The 24,104-nt window shown below is 41.4% G+C and overlaps 1 protein-coding gene across 3 annotated transcripts in view; it reads right to left on the reverse strand.

The window, feature by feature from the left end:
* The window catches only part of ANO10 (anoctamin 10), a 235,325-nt gene extending 212,623 nt beyond the window's left edge, over window positions 1-22,702 (reverse strand). The window contains exons 1-4 of one of the 3 annotated variants that reach the window (XM_082348547.1): window positions 22,546-22,702; window positions 13,935-14,087; window positions 6,827-7,024; window positions 5,552-5,686 (exon numbers count right to left, since the gene is read on the reverse strand). In XM_082348547.1, the coding sequence (XP_082204673.1) occupies window positions 5,552-5,686; window positions 6,827-7,024; window positions 13,935-14,073 (472 nt within the window). In that variant the 5' untranslated portion in view covers window positions 14,074-14,087; window positions 22,546-22,702. Of the gene's footprint in view, window positions 1-5,551; window positions 5,687-6,826; window positions 7,025-13,934; window positions 14,088-17,712; window positions 17,735-22,491 lie in introns of those variants that run through there. The other 2 variants (XM_082348549.1, XM_082348548.1) reach the window with 2 other exon arrangements.
* Between the last annotated feature and the right edge of the window lie 1,402 nt (window positions 22,703-24,104).

A 24,104-nucleotide genomic window follows, 5' to 3' on the forward strand; every position in this document is an offset into this window, starting at 1 on the left:
CCCAAGAGAAATCCATTTACATATTTTCGGCAAGGTTTTCGTTCAGTGAAAATGTCTGCCTTTGAAGCAACTGGGAGCACTTGGGAAATTGCTGCTCCTGAGTCCCATCTGATGAAAGCGTACACTCACTCTTTAACAGGCGGAAGCAGTGATTTCCACGTGATGGTCTGATTAATGTGATGAACAAGAAGAAACGAGATGCTCACGTTAACACCTAGGACAGTGCCTTAGTCGGCTTAGTCTTTTAATTGATACACGGCCCAGCTGTGCCTGAAAACATGCCCTCCCACTAAGAGATTAAAAAAAGATTTGAAATTTTGGAATGGCACCAAACAATGGCCTAAAAACAGAATGTGTAACTCCTGGTAACAAATGGTGGCAGAAAGACACCCCTGCCCTGTTCCTGTTCATGACGCCAAATTGAAAACAACAAAGTAAACAAGAAGCATAAAAGGAAACCCCACCTTTGATGACAGTAGAACAAAACAAAACAAACTATAAACTGAAATCACAAACTTTGAAAAGTGGCCTTAAAAGTCAGCCCAGGGTAAGCTAAGAGCACCCGTACCCCTGCAAACCAGGGCCAGCAGGCAGAGGGCAGGGTTCTCCTGGACACTGAGGGGTGGGAAACCACTGTCCCCTTGCCCAGAATGAAGGCAAAGGGGACGCCTGGCAGACCCCTGAAGTGTGTCCGCTCCCTGCCGGGCACCACAGCCAGACAAGAGACACGAGGCTGGAGGAAGGAAAGCGGGGGTCTGCCGTCTTGGGAAAAGAGCTGCCTGCTGGAACCCAGGGATGGAGGTGAGCAGCTCAGGAGCTGTGGGTCTTGGGTGGCCAAAGACAGACCTAAAGGCCAAACCCAGCAAAAACTCCTGATAAGAAACTGGGCTCCATGGAGGCTCTAAGATGACTCAAGGAGAGCACACTGCCAGGCAAAATCCAACCTCCTGACCACCACAGTTCCCGACTGGAGGCCCCCAACATCCCCTCTCCCCAACACACATACTTCCTCCCAAAATAGCTGGTCTGAAAAAAATAGGGACTCATTAAAAAATAAACACCACAAAGAAACTGGCATAGAACTATGCAAGAATACAAGGGAAAAAAGGAAGACCATTAAAAAAAAAGGCAGAGAGGAAACACAGCAAAAAAAATTACAGCATAAAGCAATGAAAAATTATGGAATTCTTCAAGGAATTAAAGAAATTAAAGCAAGCCACATCTCTGAAATTAAAACTAGAGGAAGACCTACCAGAGCTGAAGGTGGGAGCTTAGAAAAGCGAAGTAAGAGAAAAATAAAACTACTATAGATACAAAGTCAATAAAAGCTACTGAAAAAGGAAAAACTGAAAAAATAAAGCCAGAAAATGGTGAAGACTAAGAAAATTACATAAAAACTTTAAAATATTTCAGAGAATATGTAAGATTCACATATATATAATTGGCATACCTAAAGACAAGAAGAGAGAAAACACAGCCTAAGAAATCTTCAAAGGTAACTGAAGAAAATGTTTCTGAAAATCATGGTAATCTTTAATCCACAAATTGAGAGAACATATGTCCAAAAAAAACCTGCTACAGAATAATTAATATCAAGACAAATGCAGACAAACAGGAATGATGAGTACCTGCACTCAGATTTCCAGACACCTCCTAAAAGCCATACAGGTCAACAAGGAAAGCAAGCAAAAGCATCGATAATACATGTCTACAGTATAACTCAGACACAGGGGAGACTACAAAATGCAATTTACATATAAGTCAGGCAGTAAAGAACCGACACACTCTCAGTTCCCGAGTGTATGTGGGACATTTTCCAAGATAGACCGTATGTTAGGTCATAAATTAAGCCTCACAGATTTAAAAAGATATAAATCATAAAAAGTATCCTCTGACCACAACGGGATGAAGTTAGAAATCAATAACAGAAGGAAAACTGGGGAATTCACAAATGTGTGGAAATTAAACAACACATTCTTAAACAACCAGTGGGTCAAGGAAGAAACCACAGAGGAAATTAGAAAATACTTAGAAATGAATGAAAACAAAACACAGCATACCAAAACTTATGGGACACAGAGAAAGCAAGGCTAAGGGGGGAATTTATAGCTATACATGCTTATATTTAAAAATGAGAAAGACCTCAAATAACAACCTAACTTTACTATTAAGGAACTAGAAAAAGAAGAACAATCTAAACCCAAAGCTAGCAGAAGGAAGAAAATAAAAATGATTGGAGCAGATATAAACAAAATAGAGAATAGAAAGATAATAGAGAAAATTAAATAAAACAATAGTTGGTTCTTTGAAAAGATCAACAAAATTGACAAATCTGGGGGCTTCCCTGGTGGCACAGTGGTTAAGAATCCATGTGCCAATGCAGGGGACACAGGTTCAATCCCTGGCCTGGGAAAGTCCCACATGCTGTGGAGTAGCTGGGTCCATGCGCCACAACTACTGAGCCTGCACTCTGGAGCCCATGAGCCACAGCTGCTGAGCCCGCTCACCACAACTGCTGAAGCCCACATGCCTGGAGCCCGAGCTCTGCAGCAGGAGAGGCTGTGACAATGATAGGCCCGCGCACCACAGCGGGGAGTAGCCCACGCTCGCCGCAACTAGAGAAAGCCCACGCACAGCAACAAAGACCCAACACAGCCAAAAAAAAAAAAAAATTGACAAATCTTTAACTAGATGAACTGAGAAAAAAAGAAGACATAAATTACTATGATCAGAAATGAAAATGGGGACATTACTACTGATTCTAAAGAAATAAAAAGGATTGTAAGCGTGTACTATGAACACTTGTATACCAACAAACTGGATAGCCTAGATGAAATGGACAAATTCCTAGAAACACAAAACCTACCAAGACTAAATCAGGAAGGGAGAGAAAATGTGAATAGAACAGCCCTACAAGTATTAAGGAGATTGAATCAGTAACTAAAAATCTCCTAACAAAGAGAAACCCTGAACCTGATACCTTCGCTGGTGAATTTTACCAATATTTAAAGGAAAACTAACACCAATTCTTCTCAAACTTTCCCCAAAAATTTAAGAGGAAGGAACACTATTAATTCACTCTATGAGGCCAGCATTACCCTGATACAAAGTCAGACAAAAGCACTACAAGAAGGGAAAACTACAGACCAATATCCCTCATGAACACTGATGGAAAAATACTCAATGCTAGCAAACTCAATTCAGCAGCATGTTAAAAGAATTATACACCATGACAAGTGCGATTTATTTCTAGAATGCAAGGATGGTTCAACATACTAAAAACCATCTGTGTAATATACCACATTAACAGAATGAAGGGGGGAAAAACCCACATGATCATTTCAATTGATGCAGAAAAAGCATCTAACAAAGTCCAACACTCTTTCATGATTAAAAAACACTCAATAAATGAGGTATAGAGGGAAACTACCTCAACATAATAAAATCCATCTATGAAAAGCCCACAGCAAACATCATGTTGAATGATGGAAGAATGAAAGCTTTTCTCTAAGATCAGAAATAAGACAGAGACGCCCACTGTCATCTCTTCTATTCAACATACTATTGGAAGTTCTAGCCTGAGCAATTAGGCAAGAAAAAGAAACAAAAAGCATCCAAACTGTAAAGGAAGAAGTAAAATTATCCCTGTTCACAGATGATATCATCTTATATGTAGAAAACCCTAAAATTTCCACAGAAATACTGTCAAAGCTAATAAATGAAGTCAGCAAAGTAGCAGGATACAAAGTCAACACAGAAAAAATCAGTTGCATCTCTATACACTAACAATGAACTATCTGGAAAGGTAATTATGAAAAAAATTCCATTTCTAATAGCATCATAAAGAATAAAATACTTAGGAATTAACTATGGAGGTAAAAGACTTGTACAGTAAAAACTATAAAACAATGCTAAATGAAACTAAAGAAAACATAAAGAAATTGAAACACATCCCACATTCATGGGACTTAATCTTGTTAAGATGTCAATACTATCCAAAGCAATCTACGGATTCAATGCAATCCCTATCAAAATCCCAATGATGTCTTTTGCAAAAATAGAAAAACCCATCCTAAAATTCATATGGAATTTCATGGAACCTCAAATAGCCAAAACAATCTCCAAAAAGAAACACAAAACTTCCTGATTTCAAAACTTAGGCGAGAAGGGACAATGATTGTTTAATGGGTACAGAGTTTCAGTTTTACAAGATGGAAAGAGCTATGGAGATGGATGGTGATGATGGTTGTAAAACTTTATGAATGTATTTAATACCACTGAACTGTACACTTAAAAATCATATATAGGGACTTCCCTGGTAGTGCAGTGGTTAAGAATCTGCCTGCCAATGCAGGGGACACGGGTTTGAGCCCTGGTCTGGGAAGATCCCACATGCCACGGAGCAACTAAGCTTGTGCACCACAACTACTGAGCCTGCGCTCTAGAGCCCAGGAGCCACAACTACTGAGCCCGTGTGCCACAACTACTGAAGCCCGCGTGCCTAGAGCCCATGCTCCGCAACAAAAGAAGCCACCACAATGAGAAGCCTGCACACCGCAATGAAGAGTAGCCCCCGCTCACCGCAACTAGAGAAAGCCCACGTGCAGCAACAAAGACCCAACGCAGCCATAAATAAATAAATAAATAAATTTATTTTAAAAAATCATATATAACATATGTTATATGTACTTCATCACAATAGAAAAAAAGAGAGACTTAAGAGATATAATAACCAAACAAAATGGGTGATCTATGATTGGATCTTGGTTTCAACAGACCAGATCTAAAATATATTTGGTGACAAGTGAGAAGATTTGAATATGGACTGACTCTTGGGCATCCATCCTCCTGGATGACACTGACTATTTGAAGGAAACCAGACTAGGGGACACAGAAACTTCTATGTTTAAAGAATATTTCAGGCAGCAAAAATGCTCTGGGCCTTGTCATTATCTGGGTTTGAGGCAAATTTGGAATTACACATTGTAGTAAATACTTTCAGTCTGCAAACCAGTATTTTTGTTCAAATGGAACTACACAAAATCAGAAAGTTACAAACTGCTAATTTGCATTCAGCTATTATGTCACCCTGTGAATCTTCTTAAGCCTTTCTATGTTTGTATGTGTTCATACCCAGTGAGATGAGAGGAGATGGGAAGAGAGCTTCAGGAAAAGACCGTGTCTCTGGTTTTTATTCCTCCACAGATTTTCATTATACTACAAGGTTTGGGTATGAGGTAAGCTTTGCTAATTTTAACTGAGTAATATGCAAATATGTTCACGCTGAATTTTAAGCTTACTGAATGCTGTGAGACCTTGTAAATAAGAAGCAGAGAACCGTAAAGAACAAATAAATTGATCTAAAGGTGCAATACAATTAAGGTCTAAAGGCAAAAGATATGACTATGAAAAAATAAGTTATTGTAAAGTTGCGTTAAGTTCTTCAGTAAGAGGGGAAAAAAAGCCTCTGTAATTTGTTATTTACGTCTACTAAGGAAAAATAATTGCATTAGAATGTATATTCATGAAGCTGGTTGATACAATGACTTACACAATGATTTTCCTGGGTACAACTTTGCCTGGGGGTAACCAGGGATCATTTTTTCATCTCTGGCTCTAAGACTTTCAAGTTCATGTTTGATAATGAATTGACGTTCTGCCATGGTGAGGAAATCATCATTATCATCTAAAATAAAACAAAGATTTACAGTTATTTTCTCAGTAATAGCCAAAATAAAATTAATAATATTCAAATAATCTGGGATTATGAAATAATGATATAGACAATAAATAATAAACATGAGTAAGCAAAGTATAAAACTGGCAAATTAAATAGAACATAAAGCTCCTTAGATATTTTATAAGAATGAAAATATTCTGTAATGCCTTCATATAATATATAATTCTTTAATTATTATACTAATCATTCTATAATACGGTACAAACATCCAAATGGCAGACACTTGCTTGATCTCATTTAACACCAATGAGCTGAAGGCAATACATTCTTTAATTCTAACAGTATTTTTAACTAGGGATGGAACTGAAGTTTGCCTACATGGCAAATTCTCTTTCAAACTCTCAAGCCCAGGCCATTCCCTTCTGCAGTTGAACATCCCTCCCATAAATACGGGAGAAGAAAGTCTGATAAGAAAATAGTGTTGTTTCTTGACAGGTGAATCCTCTCAAATGAGGTGAATTTCACCTTGATCATTTATTTACTAATATATAAAAATCCAGAGTGAGTGAGTCTGAAGAAGTCGAAATCACATCTTTTAACTCTGAAAGCCCTCAAAGGGACCAGTTTGGTTCTGAAAGCAAACTCCCACTCTGATAACATAGCCACACTAGCTTTCTCAGTTCTTTCCAGAAACCATTCTCTTCCGGAACCCCCTCTGAAGCTAGAACAGAATCAGAATAGGGGATTATAGGACACTGGAATACTACTGTGTTTCTTATTTGTATCAATCCAGTGAACATTCACCATTCTAAGAAGTAGAATAACATAAGTTACATGTGTCATCCTAGTTTATGTTCATCCATTCTAGGGGTTACAAAGTAAATCTGCAACCCCAAATCTGACCCCACCTGCTTGGATAAATAAAATTCTACTGGAACACAGCCTTACCCGTTCACTTCTTATGGCTGAAGGCTGCTTTTGCTCTGCAATGGCAGTGTTGAATTATTGCAACAGATCATATCGTCCACACAGCCTAAAATATTTACTACCAGGCCCTTTACTGAAAAAGTTTGCTGACCCCTGATCTATTCATCAAAAACTTCTTTTTGATAAATTGATTCTGGTGGAAGCCATCTTGGAACTCACCATCAAAACCTTTGAAGTTGTGTCGGGTTCCATACATGAAGGCTCTCATGGTGTTATCACTGCACTCTTTCACCAATCCCACTGCTTCTGCCCCCAGTAACAATCTAATCCTGGAGGCACCGACAAGATATAAGTTCTGATTTTCTAGTGTTTCTTTCTCATATTTATTTAACAACGGTCTAAACAACAGCTGAGCACCTTCAGAAACAAAAGATTAGCACAATCTTAGAAAGAGATAAACATAAAAGTTTCAAAAATGAAAGCCTTCTAAATAAATATTATGTTCCTAGTTTGGTAGAAGGCAAATAAATTATATTAACAATTTAAACCTATCTTCCAAATAAATTAGAAATATAAGTAAGCTGGGGATGGCAGTTCTTTAAAGCTTTTTGAAATAAATGCCGAAACTGGAAAATGTAATAATAAGTGGCTTGCCAGTTGCTCAAATTAGAAGTAAATATGAGACAAGAATCGAATATTTATTAGCTCTCAGTAAAAATATGGAGCAAAAGGATATAGTTTAATATAAAAATAAAATATCAAAATCTAAGAAAATTAATTTGAAATAAAATATCCCAATAAAAATGCTGCAAATGTAACACAATTACATCGGACTACAACAGATTTTGTGAATGTTAAATACTAAATAATAAAGAGCAAAATAATTTTTCAATGATTTTCCCCATAAATACATGCAATTAGGTTTAAAGGTATTTTTCTTAAACAGATTCACAAAATGTTAAGAGTAGATATTGTGATTTGATACTGTATATGGAATTATTTCACTTAAAATATTATGGAGAAAAAGGAATTTTTTTCCTAATTTTAATTTCTACTTAAATCAAACTTTTTAAGGTACTTTATTTCTTTACTATTTATCCTCTCTAGAGGATTGACAGGAATTATAAAAATACTTATCAGATGGTAACAGGATAATGAGCAGAATTTATATTTCACTTACCCAAAGGATTAACAGATTAACGTACTATGGCACTATTATTTGAGTAATTTACAACAGAGGTACTAAAGACTTTAATAAAAAATCAATAAAAGATATAAATAAAATATAATAAAAGATATATATATATAAAAGATATATTCAATTTAAAGAAAACACAAATGTCTCTTAAATATAAAATCCTTAATGTCATTCACATTAAGAGAAATGCAATGTGTGTGTGTAAGGAGAGAGAAAAAAACGTGTATGATTCTTCTCTAGTGTTTTTGAGAAGCAGCATTTTGGAAATGCACACGGTTAAGAATTTTAACTGCATGTTCTCTGAAAGTGAGTCCTGCTAATTTGGCTGCTATTAAGGGCTAGTGCTTTGGACTTTGGTTGTATTTTATATACGAATTGCAAACCTATCTGTAAGTTATCACATTGATTTGCATGTATGTTTTCTATTTTCCCTTCTCAAGTTCCACTCTTCTTAAATGCTACCTCAGTAGTGTTTCCCAAAGCATATTCGATGACCCACACTAGATGCTGCATGGGAAAAGGGGATCTGTGATTAAATACCATCGAAAAATTGGGTCAAACAAAGTTGAACAGATGTCTTTATTGTGAAATTACTCAGAACGTATTTTATGTTTATTTGCATTTTAAGTCTCCAAGAATAGGGCATTACGTGCAGTTTTTTTGACCTAAGAAATCTGTCCTTTGTTCCCGTAACAGAATTTCTTCAAGAGTCATTGTCCATGAGTCACCTCTTCAGAAAATGTTGCTATAAAACAAAAGTCAGCTGAATAAATCCATTTGGGTGCTCTGTTTAATTAAAAAACAAAAAAAAAAAACCCCAACACCAATAAGCTACTTTTCACTTCTCACACTGCAAAAATCAAAAGTAGGGTTAAAAACTAGGTTGGTGGGTATGGTAGCCATGGAAGTGCCCTGCTCCACCCAGATCTCCCATCAGAAGAATCTGCTGTGAGGAGCAGAGTTGACTGCAGCCTCCTGCTGCCTCCCTTTGGGCACAGCACCCTCACACCTAGACCATGCTCCCCCAGCTGCTCCCAGCCACAGGCTGAACACGCAGGGGACACTGGAATGAGGCCATTCCTGCTCAACATGCGTTTCCTTTAAAGGGCAATGTTGGGCCTGGCTCATACGTTCTCAGAACCATGTTGTAGCCTGAGGCTCTTCCTATCCAAGGCTCCTTCTTCCCTCCCTCCTTTCTGAAGTGTTAGACCTGCACCAAAGTCTGAAGGCCCTCAATGTCTAATCCTGCTCCTTCTCCCTTTATCTTTCTACAGATGTTCCCCTCAACAAACCTCCTGTGCATTAAATCCCATTTGGTGGGCTTCCCTGGTGGTGCAGTGGATAAGAATCTGCCTGCCAATGCAGGGAACATGGGTTTGATCCCTGGTCCAGGAAGATCCCTCGTGCCGCGGAGCAACTAAGCCCGTGTGCCACAACTACTGAGCCTGTGCTCTAGAGCCCGCGAGCCACAACTGCTGAAGCCCATGTGCCTGGAGCCCGTGCTCCACAACAAGAGAAGCCACAGCAATGAGAAGCCCGCGCACTGCAATGAAGAGTAGCCCTCGCTCGCTGCAACTAGAGAAAGCCCACATACAGCAATGAAGACCCAACACAGCCAAAAAAAAATAAATAAAGATTTTTTAAAATTTTTTAATAAAATAAAATAATCCCGTTTGGCATCTCTTGCTTGGACGACGCAAACTGACACAGAGTGAGTGGGGAAAGGCACTCTGAGACGTCACTAGGGGAGTATAAAAGGGTATATAACCCTCACAGAGAAACATTTGTCAACATCTTGTTCTGAAAAAGAGTAGTCCCCATCCCCCCCACCGCTCCCCCCCCACCAAGGCAATGACTTTCAACTTGTTCAGGTGATTCCTTTGTGATTTCTTTTCATGGCACCAAACAACATGCTTATAGAGCTATTTATTTTTGTTTAAACCTTGGCAAATGAGGATTTAGCTCTCTTTCCAACCCACCTTCAACATTTCCACCCACCCTTTCCATCACCACATTCTCACAATATCGTCGTATCATCCTTTTCATCCCATCAGCAGTATTTTCATTATTATGACTACATACTTTATAGTTGAGCCTTACAACATGCTATGATTTTCCTTCCCTACAACTTACCGTTTTCCCCAAAATTGGTATCTTGTCTTATCATGTGCTTGGTTTATTACATACTTATTGCTAATTCAATCCCCCAAGCTCTGCCAATTATTTAAGTCTCCCCTCAATACACTGCCAAGACAGATAGCCTGTTAACATTATCTTCTTAGAGAAATCTCTCTTCACTCTGCCCTCACACCTTGTTGACAGCTGGGTGGGTTTAGAATTCTGGACTGAAATCATTTTCCTTCAGAAATGAAGATATTATACCACTGCCTTCTAGCTTCCAGTGTTTCTGACCTATTTTCTTTTTTCTGGAAGTTTGTAGTATCTTCCCTGTCCCCAGGCTTCTGAAACCTTCCAGTGATATGCCATTTTCAGCCACAGCACTGGGCATTGCATGGGCCCTTTCAATCTGAAAAAGCACACATCAGCCCTGAGTTTCTCTTTGATGATTTCTTCCTCTCCTTTTTCTCTCTTCCCTTTTTAGAACTCCTTTTATTCAGAGGTGTACCTCCTGGACTAGTCCTCTAATTTCCCTATTTTTTTTCTCTTAGATTTTCCAACTCTTTACCTTTTTGCTCTACTTTCTGGGAGGTTCTGTCAAAATTGTCTTCTAACCCTTTTACTGAGTTTTTAAATTTTGCTCTCATACTTTCATTTTATGAGCTGTTTTTTTTCTAAATGATTATTTTATAATATCCTACTCTTGATGTGTAGGTGGTTTGTCTTCTCATAATGCTGAGAATTGAGTTTTTAATTCTCTTTTGGTTTTCTCCTGCATGGTTTTCTTTTATCATTTTTAGCTTTCTCTTTCACATTAGGGATTTTCCTCAGATATTTGGCGATCTTTTGTTATAAGCTCATGTTTAAGAAAGCAGTTCTAGGGCTTCCCTGGTGGCGCAGTGGTTGAGAATCTGCCAGCTAATGCAGGGGACACGGGTTCGAGCCCTGGTCTGGGAGGATCCCACATGCCGCGGAGCGGCTGGGCCCGTGAGCCACAACTGCTGAGCCTGCGCGTCTGGAGCCTGTGCCCCGCAACGGGAGGGGCCGCGATGGTGAAAGGCCCGCGCAACGCGATGAAGAGCGGTCCCCGCACCGCGATGAAGAGTGGCCCCCACTTGCCGTAACTGGAGAAAGCCCTCGCACGAACCGAAGACCCAACACAGCCAAAAATAAATAAATAAATAAATAAAATAAATAAATAAAGTAGCTATAAAATAGCACTTCTGAATTCAAAAACAATTTGTCCCAAGACAAACATTTAAAAAAAAAAAAAAAGAAAAAAGAAAGCAGTTCTAAGAAGTGGAACAGAAGTTCTGAAGGTTTAGATGGAACTCATCAAAGATGGCCTTTAATGCAAGATAGTCTGGCCAGGTTACTTTCCATGGGCAACTCTTGATTTCTGCACCTTTATTTTGTCTTGAGTTGCTCAGATTCCTCAAGGAAAGATTATTCAAATCTCCTTCCGAGATGATTACATTGTGGAAACTTAATTAGGTATGAGACTGGTGGGATGGAGGACAGGGGTAACAATATTCAATTAATTATCTCATTTTCAGTACAGAATCTGTTACCAACTGTACATAAAGCCCCCATGCCAAAATCCATGCATCTGACCCTCTCCAGAGAATAATAGAGACTTCTGCTGGGGTGGTAGAATACAGAAGGGACCTAGGGATCAGACTATTGCTTAAATAGATCTCAGCCAATTCTTTTTTTTTTTCTTGGTACCATTTTTATTTCTATCTCTATAGGCCCCTAATGTCACTAGTTCCTGAGTCTTTAGGAATATTTTGCAATGTAAACCAAATTGTATCTCAGTTTTCTCCCCTGCCAGCTTGAGCTCTGGATTTCTCAACTCTGAGAAGTTACTCACTACTCATCACCTGTTTTCTCGCTTCCAGAATGGTGCTGCTGTTATATCTTCTCCTTTCTTGTCAATGTGGACTTAGGTCTTTTTTTAAAAGATCCTTTTATTGTCATTTTAATAGGAGTTTGTAAGAGAATAAAAGTAAATATTGAGTGTTAAATACAATAACTTTACCTGGAAAGATCCAGAATACTTTTTTGGAATGTTCTTTTATGACTGCCCCAGCATTGTAGGAGGATGCCCATCCCCTCCCCATCCTCATGTGTCCTTGCTAAAGCCACACAAAGAGCAGAGAAGACGACTGGGAATACACTGGCATCTCTCACTCTAAGACACTACAAATGTTCTTAAACCACAGGGATTTTATTTATTTTTTGAATTTATTTATTTATTTATTTATTTTTGGCTGCGTTGGGTCTTTGTTGCTGCACGCGGGCTTTCTCTAGTTGCAGCGAGTCGGGGCTACTCTTCGCTGTGGTGCGTGGGCTTCTCATTGTGGTGGCTTCTCTTGTTGCAGAGCATGGGCTCTTGGTGCGCAGGCTCAGTAGTTGTGGCTTGAGGGCTCTAGAGTGCAGGCTTAGTAGTTGTAGCACACAGGCTTAGTTGCTCCAAGGCATGTGGTATCTTCCTGGACCAGGGCTTGAACCTGTGTCTCCTGCATTGGCAGGTGGATTCTTAACCACTGTGCCACCAGGGAAGTCCCACCACAGGGATTTTAAAGAAAAGACTCCAGTCCAGTGAAACACCTCAGATTTCAGCAAGCAAGTATTCTTGTTTTTAAAGGTTTTTTTCAGTTCAATTGTTTGAAAAAAATTAAAAATTCCACTTTGACTCAAAGTTTTATTTTTAAGAAGGCATTTCCATTTACAGTCAAAATCGTTTTTTTAAAGAGTCTTATTTACATTTTGTCCAGTGTTTCAAGACTTAGTGAAGTTTTAGGGGTTGTTTTGTGTAGTTTTATGAAGTGTCTGCTCATGTAAAACTCCCTCCACCCTCTTACCCAGATCTAGCCCCCTTTTTGTGCCCTACAGGAGAGGGCTAACCTTCGGCTTCTTCTATAAAGTCATCCCTTACCACCCCGAAAATCATCACCAAGTGTCACCTCTTCCTTCCCTTTACTTTCTTTTTTTTTTCATTATACATCCTTATTTTCCTTTTAATATCTGTAGAAACTGTAGTAATGTTACATACCTCATTCTTCCTATTGGTAATTATCTTCTCTCTTTTTTAAAAAAAAATATTTATTTATTTTTGGCTGCATTGGGTCTTAGTTGCAGCACGTGGGATCTTTTGTTGCAGCACGCGGGCTTCTCTCTAGTTGTGGCATGCAGGCTCGGTAGTTGCAGCACACAGGCTCTCTAGTTGTGGCACACAGGCTCCAGAGCGCATGGGCTCTCAAGTTGTAGAGCACGGGCTCCAGAGCACGTGGGCTCTGTAGTTGTGGCGCATGGGCTCCAGAGTATGTGGGCTCTCTAGTTGCAGCATGCGGGCTCACTTGTTGTGGCATGTGGGCTCAGTAGTTGCGGCACGCAGGGTTAGCTGCCCTGCAGCACGTGGGATCTTAGTTCCCCGACCAGAGATCGAACCCGCATCCCCTGCATTGGAAGAAGGATTCTCACCCACTGGACCACCAGGGAAGACCCCCTTTACTTTCACAGCAAGCATACATAATGATTTTTTTTAAGTATCATGCAGTATTTTGTAACAGCTTTTTCCTTAGCTTTTTTTCCTGTTCCTTCAATTTCCTGGAACTAGCGTTCAGTCTCTTTACCCTGACAGTAACATCCTTGCAGGCAGAAGTGTGTTTCTCTCTCCCTTAGCACCATAACGAACACAGAAAGAATACTCAAAGATATTCATTCATTTGACAAATATTTATTAAGCACCTACTATGCACCAGGAACTGTACATAGGCACAGAGTTTATAGCTGTGAACAAAATCACTCACGTTGCTTACGGTCTAAGAGAGACTTACAATCTAATGTTGATTTAAGACCTCCTTTCAAGTCCTAGATAAATAATAAAGAGCATAGAAATGAACATGAATTTTAAAAATATATCAATTAAAAGACTGTGAAACACATTTGAAAATACAGTTTTACTCACTGGCATGACTAAATCTGACTGATATTTATTTTACTCACCTCCATCTTTCTTTCTACCGATAATTCTGTTTTTCAGCCATTCTTTGGTTTCTTCCTTGACATCCTGAGCAAGTTCTATGACAACCAGAGGCGTGAAAGAGCTCTCATGAGTATCCAGAGCTGACAAGGTCACCTTCATCTTTGACAAACTTGCTGAAAATAAAAAGCAAACATGGGTTATAATGGGAAAAATAAACATAGACTGTATTTGTATTTTCTCTTAATTAAACCTAATTCTGGCTTCCTGGACAGAAGAAAATTTCTCACGAGCCAGATGGGTTACATGACAGGCTCACCCAATGGCTCACAGCACCTGTGTGAGCCAGGCCCTATACAAAAACGAGGGAAACACCAGTAGTATCCGTAAGCAGCTCAGAATGCGGCAGGGGGTACATTCAGGTAAGTGAAGGATAACAGTGTAATATGTGCTCACACAAGAGGACTAAGAAAGTATTTACAAAGGGTGTGACCTGAACAGGATTTGGAAGAATGAATAGGAGTTTGCTAGATCGACAACGGATGGCATTCTAGGCAGAGGAAATAGTGTTTCCCTACAAAACAATGATGAAAAATAGCCAAGAGACTCAGAGAAATACAAGTGAGTAGGTACAGCTGGAGCATTAACTATGTGTTAGGGGAAGGGAGGATGGGAGCTGGTAGCTAATGAAGGCCCCTGATTATTACAAATTAACTGGGCCTTGTCCAACAAACAATGGGAATCACCAATTCATTATGGGCAGGGAATTGACACAGCCCAATTTCATGCTTTTGTATGGAGTTGATGTCCCCAGCATCAGCTTCCCTTCCCAGTGTCCCTAACTTTCTCAGGGATGTCATCTTTATCTCTGTCACCAAGCTGGGAAGATAATGAAGTCAACCTGGAAACCCACAAATGGCATCGGTCACTAAGGCCTGATGGCCTCCCTCGAAAATGTTTCTCATGTGGACCTCTCTAACTCCATGATTCTCAACAGGGGCAATTTTCAGACTTTAGACTCATTTATTCTAACTTTGTACTTAATGTAAGTTTTAATGACTCCAAAGTAGAAGTGCAAATCAATTCTTGGGAACAATCACAAAAGGAATGACCAACAACACGGAACATCTTTCCTTTCTTTGGGGGAAATCACAATCTTTCATCAAGCTGATCAAACAGATCCAGCTTGTTTGGCCTGGACTGATAAGCTTTGTTTTTCTCTAACAGAGTATAAGTTTTGTTTGGGGCAATACTGGTGTTATAAATCAATGCTGGATTCAAATAATACTACAAATACATCAGGAATGCTATTTCAAGGTATCAGCCAAAGCAAACTCCCCAGGCTAGGATCTATGAGGGAAGCCAGGTCAAAACAGGACCAACTACAATGAGGTATTCACCTCACACTGGTCAAAATGGCCATCATCAAAAAATCTACAAACAATAAATGCTGGAGAGGGTGTGGAGAAAAGGGGACCCTCTTGCACTGTTGGTGGGAATGTAAATTGATACAGCCACTATGGAGAACAGTACAGAGGTTCCTTAAAAAACTAAAAATAGAACTACCATATGACCCAGCAATCCCACTACCAGGCATATACCCTGAGAAAACCATAATTCAAAAAGAGTCATGTACCACAATGTTCATTGCAGCACTATGTACAACAGTCAGGACACGGAAGCAACCTAAGTGTCCATCGACAGATGAATGATAAAGAAGATGTGGCCTATACATACAATGTAATATTACTCAGCCATAAAAAGAAACGAAATTGAGTTATTTGTAGTGAGGTGGATGGACCTAGAGTCTGTCATATAGAGTGAAGTAAGTCAGAAAGAGAAAAGCAAATACCGTATGCTAACACATATATATGGAATCTAAAAAAAAAAAAGGTTCTGATGAACCTAGGAGTAAGGCAGGAATAAAGACGCAGACTTTGAGAATGGACTTGAGGACACGGGGAGGGGGAAGTGTAAGCTGGGACGAAGTGAGAGAGTGGCATGGACATATATACACTACCAAATGTAAAATAGATAGCTAGTGGGAAGGAGCTGCATGGCACAGGGAGATCAGCTCGGTGCTTTGTGACCACCTAGAGGGGTGGGATAGGGAGGGTGGGAGACGCAAGAGGGAGGGGATATGGGGATACATGTATACATATAGCTGATTCTCTTTGTTATAAAGCAGAAACTAACACACCATTGTGAAGCAATTATACTCCAATAAAGATGTTAAAAAAAAAAAAAATAGGACCGAGTTCTCACCTCCAAATAGCTAATGATATAATCAGGAATTATAAAGAATGAAAGAATGGTAACAGATAGCCATTAAAGCTATGGGAACTCAGAACACTCCATGTGCAAAAGTTATCAATGAAGTGAGAGTAAAGGCCCGACCAGAGCAGAGTGGTAACATGTTTGTAAGCTACGACCATTTGAGAAAGTATGCTGCCATTTACATCTGACCTGACAGCCAGTAAGAAGTCACTGGGGGTTTCTGAGCAGAGGATTGGCTATATGTCAGAGTGACAGAAATCTCAACAGGTAAGTTTAGGAGGCGTTCTTCATGGTATTCTTTCAACTCCCCTGAACTTCTGAAATTTTTCATAACAAAATGTTGGGGGGAGGCTTCCCTGGTGGTGCAGTGGTTAAGGATCACCCTGCCAATGCAGGGGACATGGGTTCCAGCCCTGGTCTGGGAAGATCTCACATGCTGCGGAGCAACTAAGCCCGTGCGCCACAACTACTGAGCCTGTGCTCTAGAGCCCGCGAGCCACAACTACTGAGCCCGTGTGCCACAACTACTGAGTCTGCGCTCTGGAGCCCACGAGCCACAACTACTGAGCCTGCACACTACAACTACTGAAGCCCGCACACCTAAAGCCCGTGCTCCACAACAAGAGAAGCCACCGCAATGAGAAGCCTGCGCAACGCAACGAAGAGTAGCCCCCGCTCGCCGCAACTAGAGAAAGCCCGCATGCAGCAGCAAAGACCCAATGCAGCCAAAAATAAATTAATTAATTAAAAAAAAAAGTTGGGGGAAAATGTTAATCTACCAGTAGACTACAGAGGCTTACCATCATCATCTTTTACATAGAAATATCAAATACAACAAACATTAATCATGTGCTTATTATGAGCCAGGCCGTGATGGAGTCTGAAGATACAAAAGTAAATAAGGTCTACATCTTACTTTTGAGAAGCAGGTGTGCATCAAATCATTCTAACACAGGGCTAAGTATAACAGTATAACTGCAGTAACCCGAGGGCTTGGGGCAGCCTGAGAAAGGAGGCTGAGAATGGGACAGCCTGCAATTTGGAAAAGATACCCAGATGATTCCAAGGTTTCTAACCTGGGACATGGGAAGAATGGCTGTGAGTTAGCAAATAGCAAAGATGGAAGGAATGGTGAGGTTAAGGGGACAATACAGGGCTCAACAGAGCATATGTGCACAGGCATCTAAGGTCAAAATTTTTTAGCCTTTATGCATTGCCTAATGTGAGTGAGAATTATTCACAATTACCAGGTCATAAAACAATCTTTCTGAGAAAGTAAGGCAGGTTCCAGTTCTCAACATGTATATGAGCATTATCTAGAAACTCACAGTAAATACTTGCTCATTGATTTATTCTTATTTGAGATACTGTATGCCTTTCATTACTCAAAGCACGACCTTAACAAGACTTCCAATATATTACAGACAAAAATGTCACAATCTCTGATATACGAAGAGTTCTTACAAATCAATAACAAAAAATACAAAAAACTAAAATCACAAGTCACAAAGAAGAAATACACACTTGAAAAGATGTTCAAAGTTACTAAGAAAGAAATGCAAAGTAACAATGAGTTATTTTTCCCTTTTCAGATTTGTTGAAAGATGGACAGAACCCAGGTCTGGCACGGGAGTAGAAAACTGGGCATTTTCACACATTGCTGCCAGATGTTGTGATTTGATACCACCTTCCCAGAAAGCAGAGTAGCAATCTGAAAAACAATATTAAATACTCATACCATTCAACAGAACAATGCTAGTTCTCGGAATTTATACCAAGCATATAATAAAATCAAAAATGTACATAAATGTGCATTACAGCTTTTTTCTGTCTTTCCTTTCTTTCCTATAAAGTCAAACAACAGGATACTGGCTAAATAAAGTATAACTATACAATAGAACCATTAATACTAGGATACAGATCCAACTACATTAACATGGAGAATGTTTCATAACACATTATAAGGTAAAAATGCAAAGTATGACCCCATTTATGAATATATATCATCCATAGTAATATCAAAATGACAACACTAGCTAACATTTGTTGAGGATTTACTGCATCAAAGCACGGGCTACACATTTTTATGTGAATTAACTCATTCGTTTCTCACAGCAACCCCATGAAGAAGGAACTTTAATGTTTTCATCTTACAGATGAGAAAACTGAGGTGAAAGAAGTAAAGTAGCTTGTCCACATCATGCAGTCGCAAGCAGGGAAGCTGGGCTTCAAAACCAGGCAGCCTGATGCCACAGCTCACATCCTTAACCACTTGTGTATACATATGTATTCATCACATGTGATATAAGAGTGTATTACACACACTCGTGTTAGTCACGGTGTAGGTATGTGTGTTTAATAAAAATTCCATCAGTGATTAGTCAGATATATTTCTCCATTGCCATTTCTAGGTAGTAGGATTTACGATGAGTTTTACTTTCTTCTTTACATTTTTCTTTTTGATTTGAATTTTAGTGAGCAGGTATTTCTTATGATTAGAAAAAAATGACTTCTATGTTCGTAAAATAGAAGCCTCACATTTTCAACAGTAAGTGTAAAATATACACTGTAGTATAGACCAAATGATACTTTTTAAATTACCTAATACAAGATAATATTTTGCTTTATTCCTCAGATTAAAAACATACTAACTTTGTACACAAGAAGTCGCCTAGCTTCAAAGATTGTTTTGTTTAGTTTTGGGTAAAAGTTAACAGCATATAGAATGAAAGGACTTGGTACCTAGGCATGTCCTATCCAGGAGACTGGCAAAAGCAGCGCAGAAGTTGGACTAGGAGAGAATTTTTAGAGAAGGAATCTTAGGGGTCAATTAGTCCCAAGACCACACTATTTCATGTTAATAAAACCCAAAGTCACACAACCAGTGTGACAGAGATAAGACTGAAATCCAATGCTCTTTGAATGACACCATACCGTATGCAAAAGACCTTTTTTCCCCGTTTTTTTGAACTTAGCCAATTTATAGTCTCACCATCAAAAGTAACGCCGGCCTCGCCACAGCTGTGTAGCTGTGTGCTTTCACTTGTTAGAGTCTCATAGACTAACACAAGTGTCAGTGTTGCTTGGGTTCTGCTCTGAGCAGTTCAGTGGAGCCTAGTAAGCCTCAACCCCTTCAAGGCTCCAGTATATAAGATGCTCTTGGAAGTGTCAACACTGCTTGTTTTCAGCTGCTTCACACTTGTGCCATCCACTGGGCCACAGTGTACTTACAGGCTGGGTGACCTAAGTGGCAGGAACCTCTCTTACGCTGCCCGTGTTCCCGTCCCTGAAACCCTGTGCCCTCCTTCTTGTGTCCTCTGCTCAGGGAATTTCCATCACTGTACAGTAACACCTCTGGGGATGGCCTCTCCTTGGGGGATTCCTGCCCCTCTCCGTGCTCTGCATGCAACATCACTCTTGCAGTTCACCGACCAGAGCAATCCAGGCCTGCTCCAATCCCACCTCTTCACGTTGGCTGGCCCAACGGCGCGAATACCAAGTGTAAGGTGGTGAAAATAAGAAGCCTCATGGCAGCATGGGCTAACCTGAGTTCTGCAATCCACTTTCACTGGAGGGTCTTAACAGAGGCTGGCTCCACCATTACCATGCACACTAGACTAGTACATGGGACCAAAATACCACCTGGGGGGACATGAGGACTTTAAGCGTGGACACAGCAGAGGGCCTCACGGTTCCTGCTGGGGCTGATCTGAAAACAAGCAATGATTCAACACACAGACTTCCCGGGCACTAGAGGGTAGAATGATTTCTGCTACCACAGCCAATTTCCCCCCTTTATCCAGACTGTCAGCCAGGCCAGCAGCCAGGAATAACTGTAAAGCACAGAGCAGCTAGGTCCCATATGCCCTGGGCACAGGATCAGTAGATAGCCATCTCAAACTCTGTTCTTCTTAATCACGTATTGAATTGCACACAGGGCTAAAGGAGACCTACCTACAAAGGATCTGGATCCCTGTGGCTCTTACATTAGCTATTGGAATCATCTGCCTATAGTAAGAGTTAAATCCTGACCTTGGTGGTTGAAATGCACATATGAAAAGAAACTCACTGGGAGTCCAACCATGGAGGGGGGTGGTTCACATATTTTATCACGGTTCAAAAAAAGAATAACGGACCCTTTATTCTCTTCCTGAGTTTGGGTAAAGAAAAAACATCAATGGAATTATCATAAATTCAAAGACTAATAAGTAAACGCATAAGGCTGTCTTTAGGAATCACCTTATTTCAGACTCAAGGAGAAACACAATCCAAAATGACAAAATTACTCTCAGTCATAAGGCAGAATAGGAACACATCAGTGAGAGAAAAATGAACGGCCACACTGATCAAGCAGGAAGATGAGCGGGATTTCCTAGGAGAAAACTTGCAATTTTAATGGCCAGTGTTAGAAGGGACAGGACCCCTCCGGAGGTCCCCTCCAAGGTGTAAGACAACTTAGAGGCAGTTAATTATGAGAGCAATTGTGGGACAGTCCTCCTTGAGACCTAGGGCAGCTGTCTCTCAGAGTCACCTAAGATGAGGGCAGATCTGAGAATGAAACATCAGCACTGCACACATGCACCCTCACTGAAGAGTTTCTCAGTGACACCCACAATGTAGGGGAGCTGGTGAGGCCCATTCCCTGAGGAACATACCTAGGAACCTCGTGGCCTCAGGACTCCACAGGAAGCTATAGGAGAGATGAGACACGACACAATGAAGACAGCCTCGCCACAGCAGCCCAGGTCCAGGCCTGATTAGATGCTGCACTCATACTCTCTTTCTACACTCGGTACCCCAGACACTGCCAAGATTTTGCTTATTCGAGCTGGAATAATGTCTGAAAACCTAGAGCAACAATGAATCTCCTCCCCAAGCACAGGACCTGGCACACAGCTGAAATGCTAATATGTGATAAAAGAATGAATTCACATGATGAACATATCACCATTTAAAAAGATGTTTAGGGAGAATTTTTAATAATCCAGGAAAATGCTAAAAATACAAAGGGAAAAAAAGCAAAATACAAAGTAATACAACAATATGACCCCAACTATGTAGTGTGTACATTTAGATACACAAAAAAATACAAAAAGAATTAAGAAGAATTGCACAAAAATGTTAGGGTTGGTGAAATTACATGGAGCTTTCATTTTCATTCTTATACTTTTCTCTATCTTCCAAGTTCTGTTAACAATGAAAAAAAGTTTCACTGAGTTTGTTTTTTGTTTTTTTAAGCACACACAGTCTCCAATTTACCAGGACTTTTCTATCCCTTTCCATTAGTTTAAATCTTTTCAATTTCATTCTTCATCTGCAATTCTACAATTCTTTCAGCAATAACTGGTCAGAATAGATACGACCTACTTTCCACAGTTAATTTAAAACTGTTTATCATACTCACAGAATGGGCTCTTAGAAAACATCTAGTTCTCTAGCTCGGTGGGACTTTAAATTCAAAGTAGCCAGATAAGAAAGATTTAATTTAAAAAAAACCCACAGGATTAGATATTTTTAAAATTAAAACTCCGCAGGATTTAAGGGAATATGATACGACTGCTTTTGAGTCTGAATAAAAACCTCAACTCTGAACTTTGTGTGGGACCTCCATACACCGTCTGGGCTGCCGGAATAGGGTTTTACAGAAGACGGCGCCGCACCAACGCTGGCGCTGCCAAGGCTCCAGGGAACTTAGAAGCATTCCATAGGAGAAGCACCCCTTCCGGCCACGTTTCTGTCCCAGGCATTGCCCCTGACTTTCATCTAATACTTAAGCTGTACGGTGTCTCAGTCGTAAGCCTGGAAACCCGATCACCCCGATGTGAGAGCACAACCCCGCAAGCTCACTCGGGTCACGCCCGTTCCGAGACAACCCGAAGCTCCAGGCTCTCCGGACAGTTGGGGAAACGTGAATCATGGGCCCCCGTGAGCTGGTCCTTCCCTCAAATGCCCTTCACTAGGCTTCGTCGACTCCTCCACCCCCACTCATCTCATTCCCCGTTGCTCTGGAGCCCCCCAAGCCCTCGCATCCTGACTCCACCAGCCACCAGATTTCAGCTTCACCACGTTTCTTCTATCAACCCTCCACCCTCAGACCAACCTCGGCCCTCGGCAGCTTCCACCTGCAACTGCCACTCCCACCCGAACGACACCCAACCTCGGCCTCCCTCCCGGTCCTACTTTCCCATTCCCGGGATTGCCAACCCCGGGAGGTACCCCGGAAAGGAAGGGCGGCGGCCGGGAGGAGTCCCTGGAAGCGTCGCGCCGCCGCCCGACAGCCCGGACCCAACCACCTGCACTGACCCAGGCTCTGCGCCGTCGAGAGCGAGGGGGTCCGAGGTCCCCTCCCCCACTCACCGGCCGCCACTGCACTCCACGTCTTCGGGGGCGGGCCCGACAGCCAGCTAGTCCCCCAGGCCGGGCGCGCGACTCTCGCAGCCGTAGGCGAGCGGCGGCCTGCCGGGCGGGCACCACCTAGCGCTGGGCGTGCAGGGCGGGGCCGAGACGCGATCGCACGCAGGCGGGGGCGGGGCCGCGGTGGGGGAGGCGGGACTTAGCGCTTGGTCGCACCGGGCGGGGGCGGGGCCTAGCGGTGAGTCACTCCCGGCAGAGACCAGGCTGCTCCAGCGAAACGCTAGACTGGCCTAGTCGGGCTGTCGCCGGGAGTGAAAGCGGAGACTGCTAAGGAAGAGGCGTGCCTTATGGGCTGTCACTCCGCATGGGGGCGGCACCACGGCGGAGAGGCGGGGCCTCGCGGGGCTGGGCTGTCACTCCGAGAGTATGGGGGGGGCGACCTGCAAAGAAATATGACCGTTCACATTTTCCTCTTTTCCGTCTCTTAAGGTCCAGAATCCAACTTTCTTGTCACTTTCAAATATAAGAACAAGTCTCATTTTAGTTGTAATTCACTTTCAGGCAGTGAAAAACCCAATTCCAATATATTATTAAAACTTCATATCCAATGAAGCAAATATCTTACAGAGGTCTATAGGGTCTCCTAGCCCCGCCTCCCACTACCTCTCAGAAAACCTCTTACTCTCCCTTTTTCTCCGCCCTAGCTACATTAGTCTCCGTGTTCTGCCCAGAACTCACCAGACACCCCTGGCCCACCGCCCACCTCGGGATCTGTGCCCTGGGAATGTGTTCCCTCTGCCTTGCAAGCTCTTCGTTAATTAAGGAGATGACTTATTTCCTCCCTTCCCTCACGGGAAGCGGGAACCGAATCTCACCTTCTCACTGAGGCCCTTTCTGACCATCCTATTTAAAACCTGCTCTCCTCCCTACCCCACTATCTTACCTTAGCATATGTCTTTTGTCCGCAGCACTCATCACCTTCTAACGTTTTATATTATTATATTTATTGTCAGTCTTTCCCTAGAATGTAAGCTTCACAAGGGCAGGGATTTTTGTCTGTTTTGTCCACTGATACATCCCCAGTGCCTAGAACAGCGTTAGAGTCACAGTAGGCATGCAATAACTCAAAGGAATGAAAGAAAACAATGCATGAACCCTTTCTCCTTCCGTACACGCAGTTCAGTCCAGACAGATGCCTCGAGGTCCTACAACTCCAGAAAAGCCGTGTCTGCTTTTCCATCCTCTGCCCCTTCTCTGTGTCTTCCAGACTCAAGACAGGAGACAGGGAGACCAGGGACAAGGCACAGAAGCCTAATTACTTGCGAGGGGCCCTTTGTTGATCTTTCTAGATGCCTGTCATAGCAGCTCACAACGTTATTGGCCGGTTCCCCTGTGGCCAGCATGGGTATGGCCAGAAGTTCTTTCTCTTCTGAAAATCCGGACAAATTGTTTATGAGCTTCAACGGGTTTAGACATTGATTACTCAGTACATTTTTGTTTTTTAATTGCGCTCTTCCTAACTTCTCATTCCTTGAATTTATGGCCATCTGATTACTCAGTAC

This window comes from Balaenoptera borealis (genome assembly GCF_965194805.1).
Source record: "Balaenoptera borealis genome assembly, chromosome: 12".
NCBI lineage: Eukaryota > Metazoa > Chordata > Mammalia > Artiodactyla > Balaenopteridae > Balaenoptera > Balaenoptera borealis.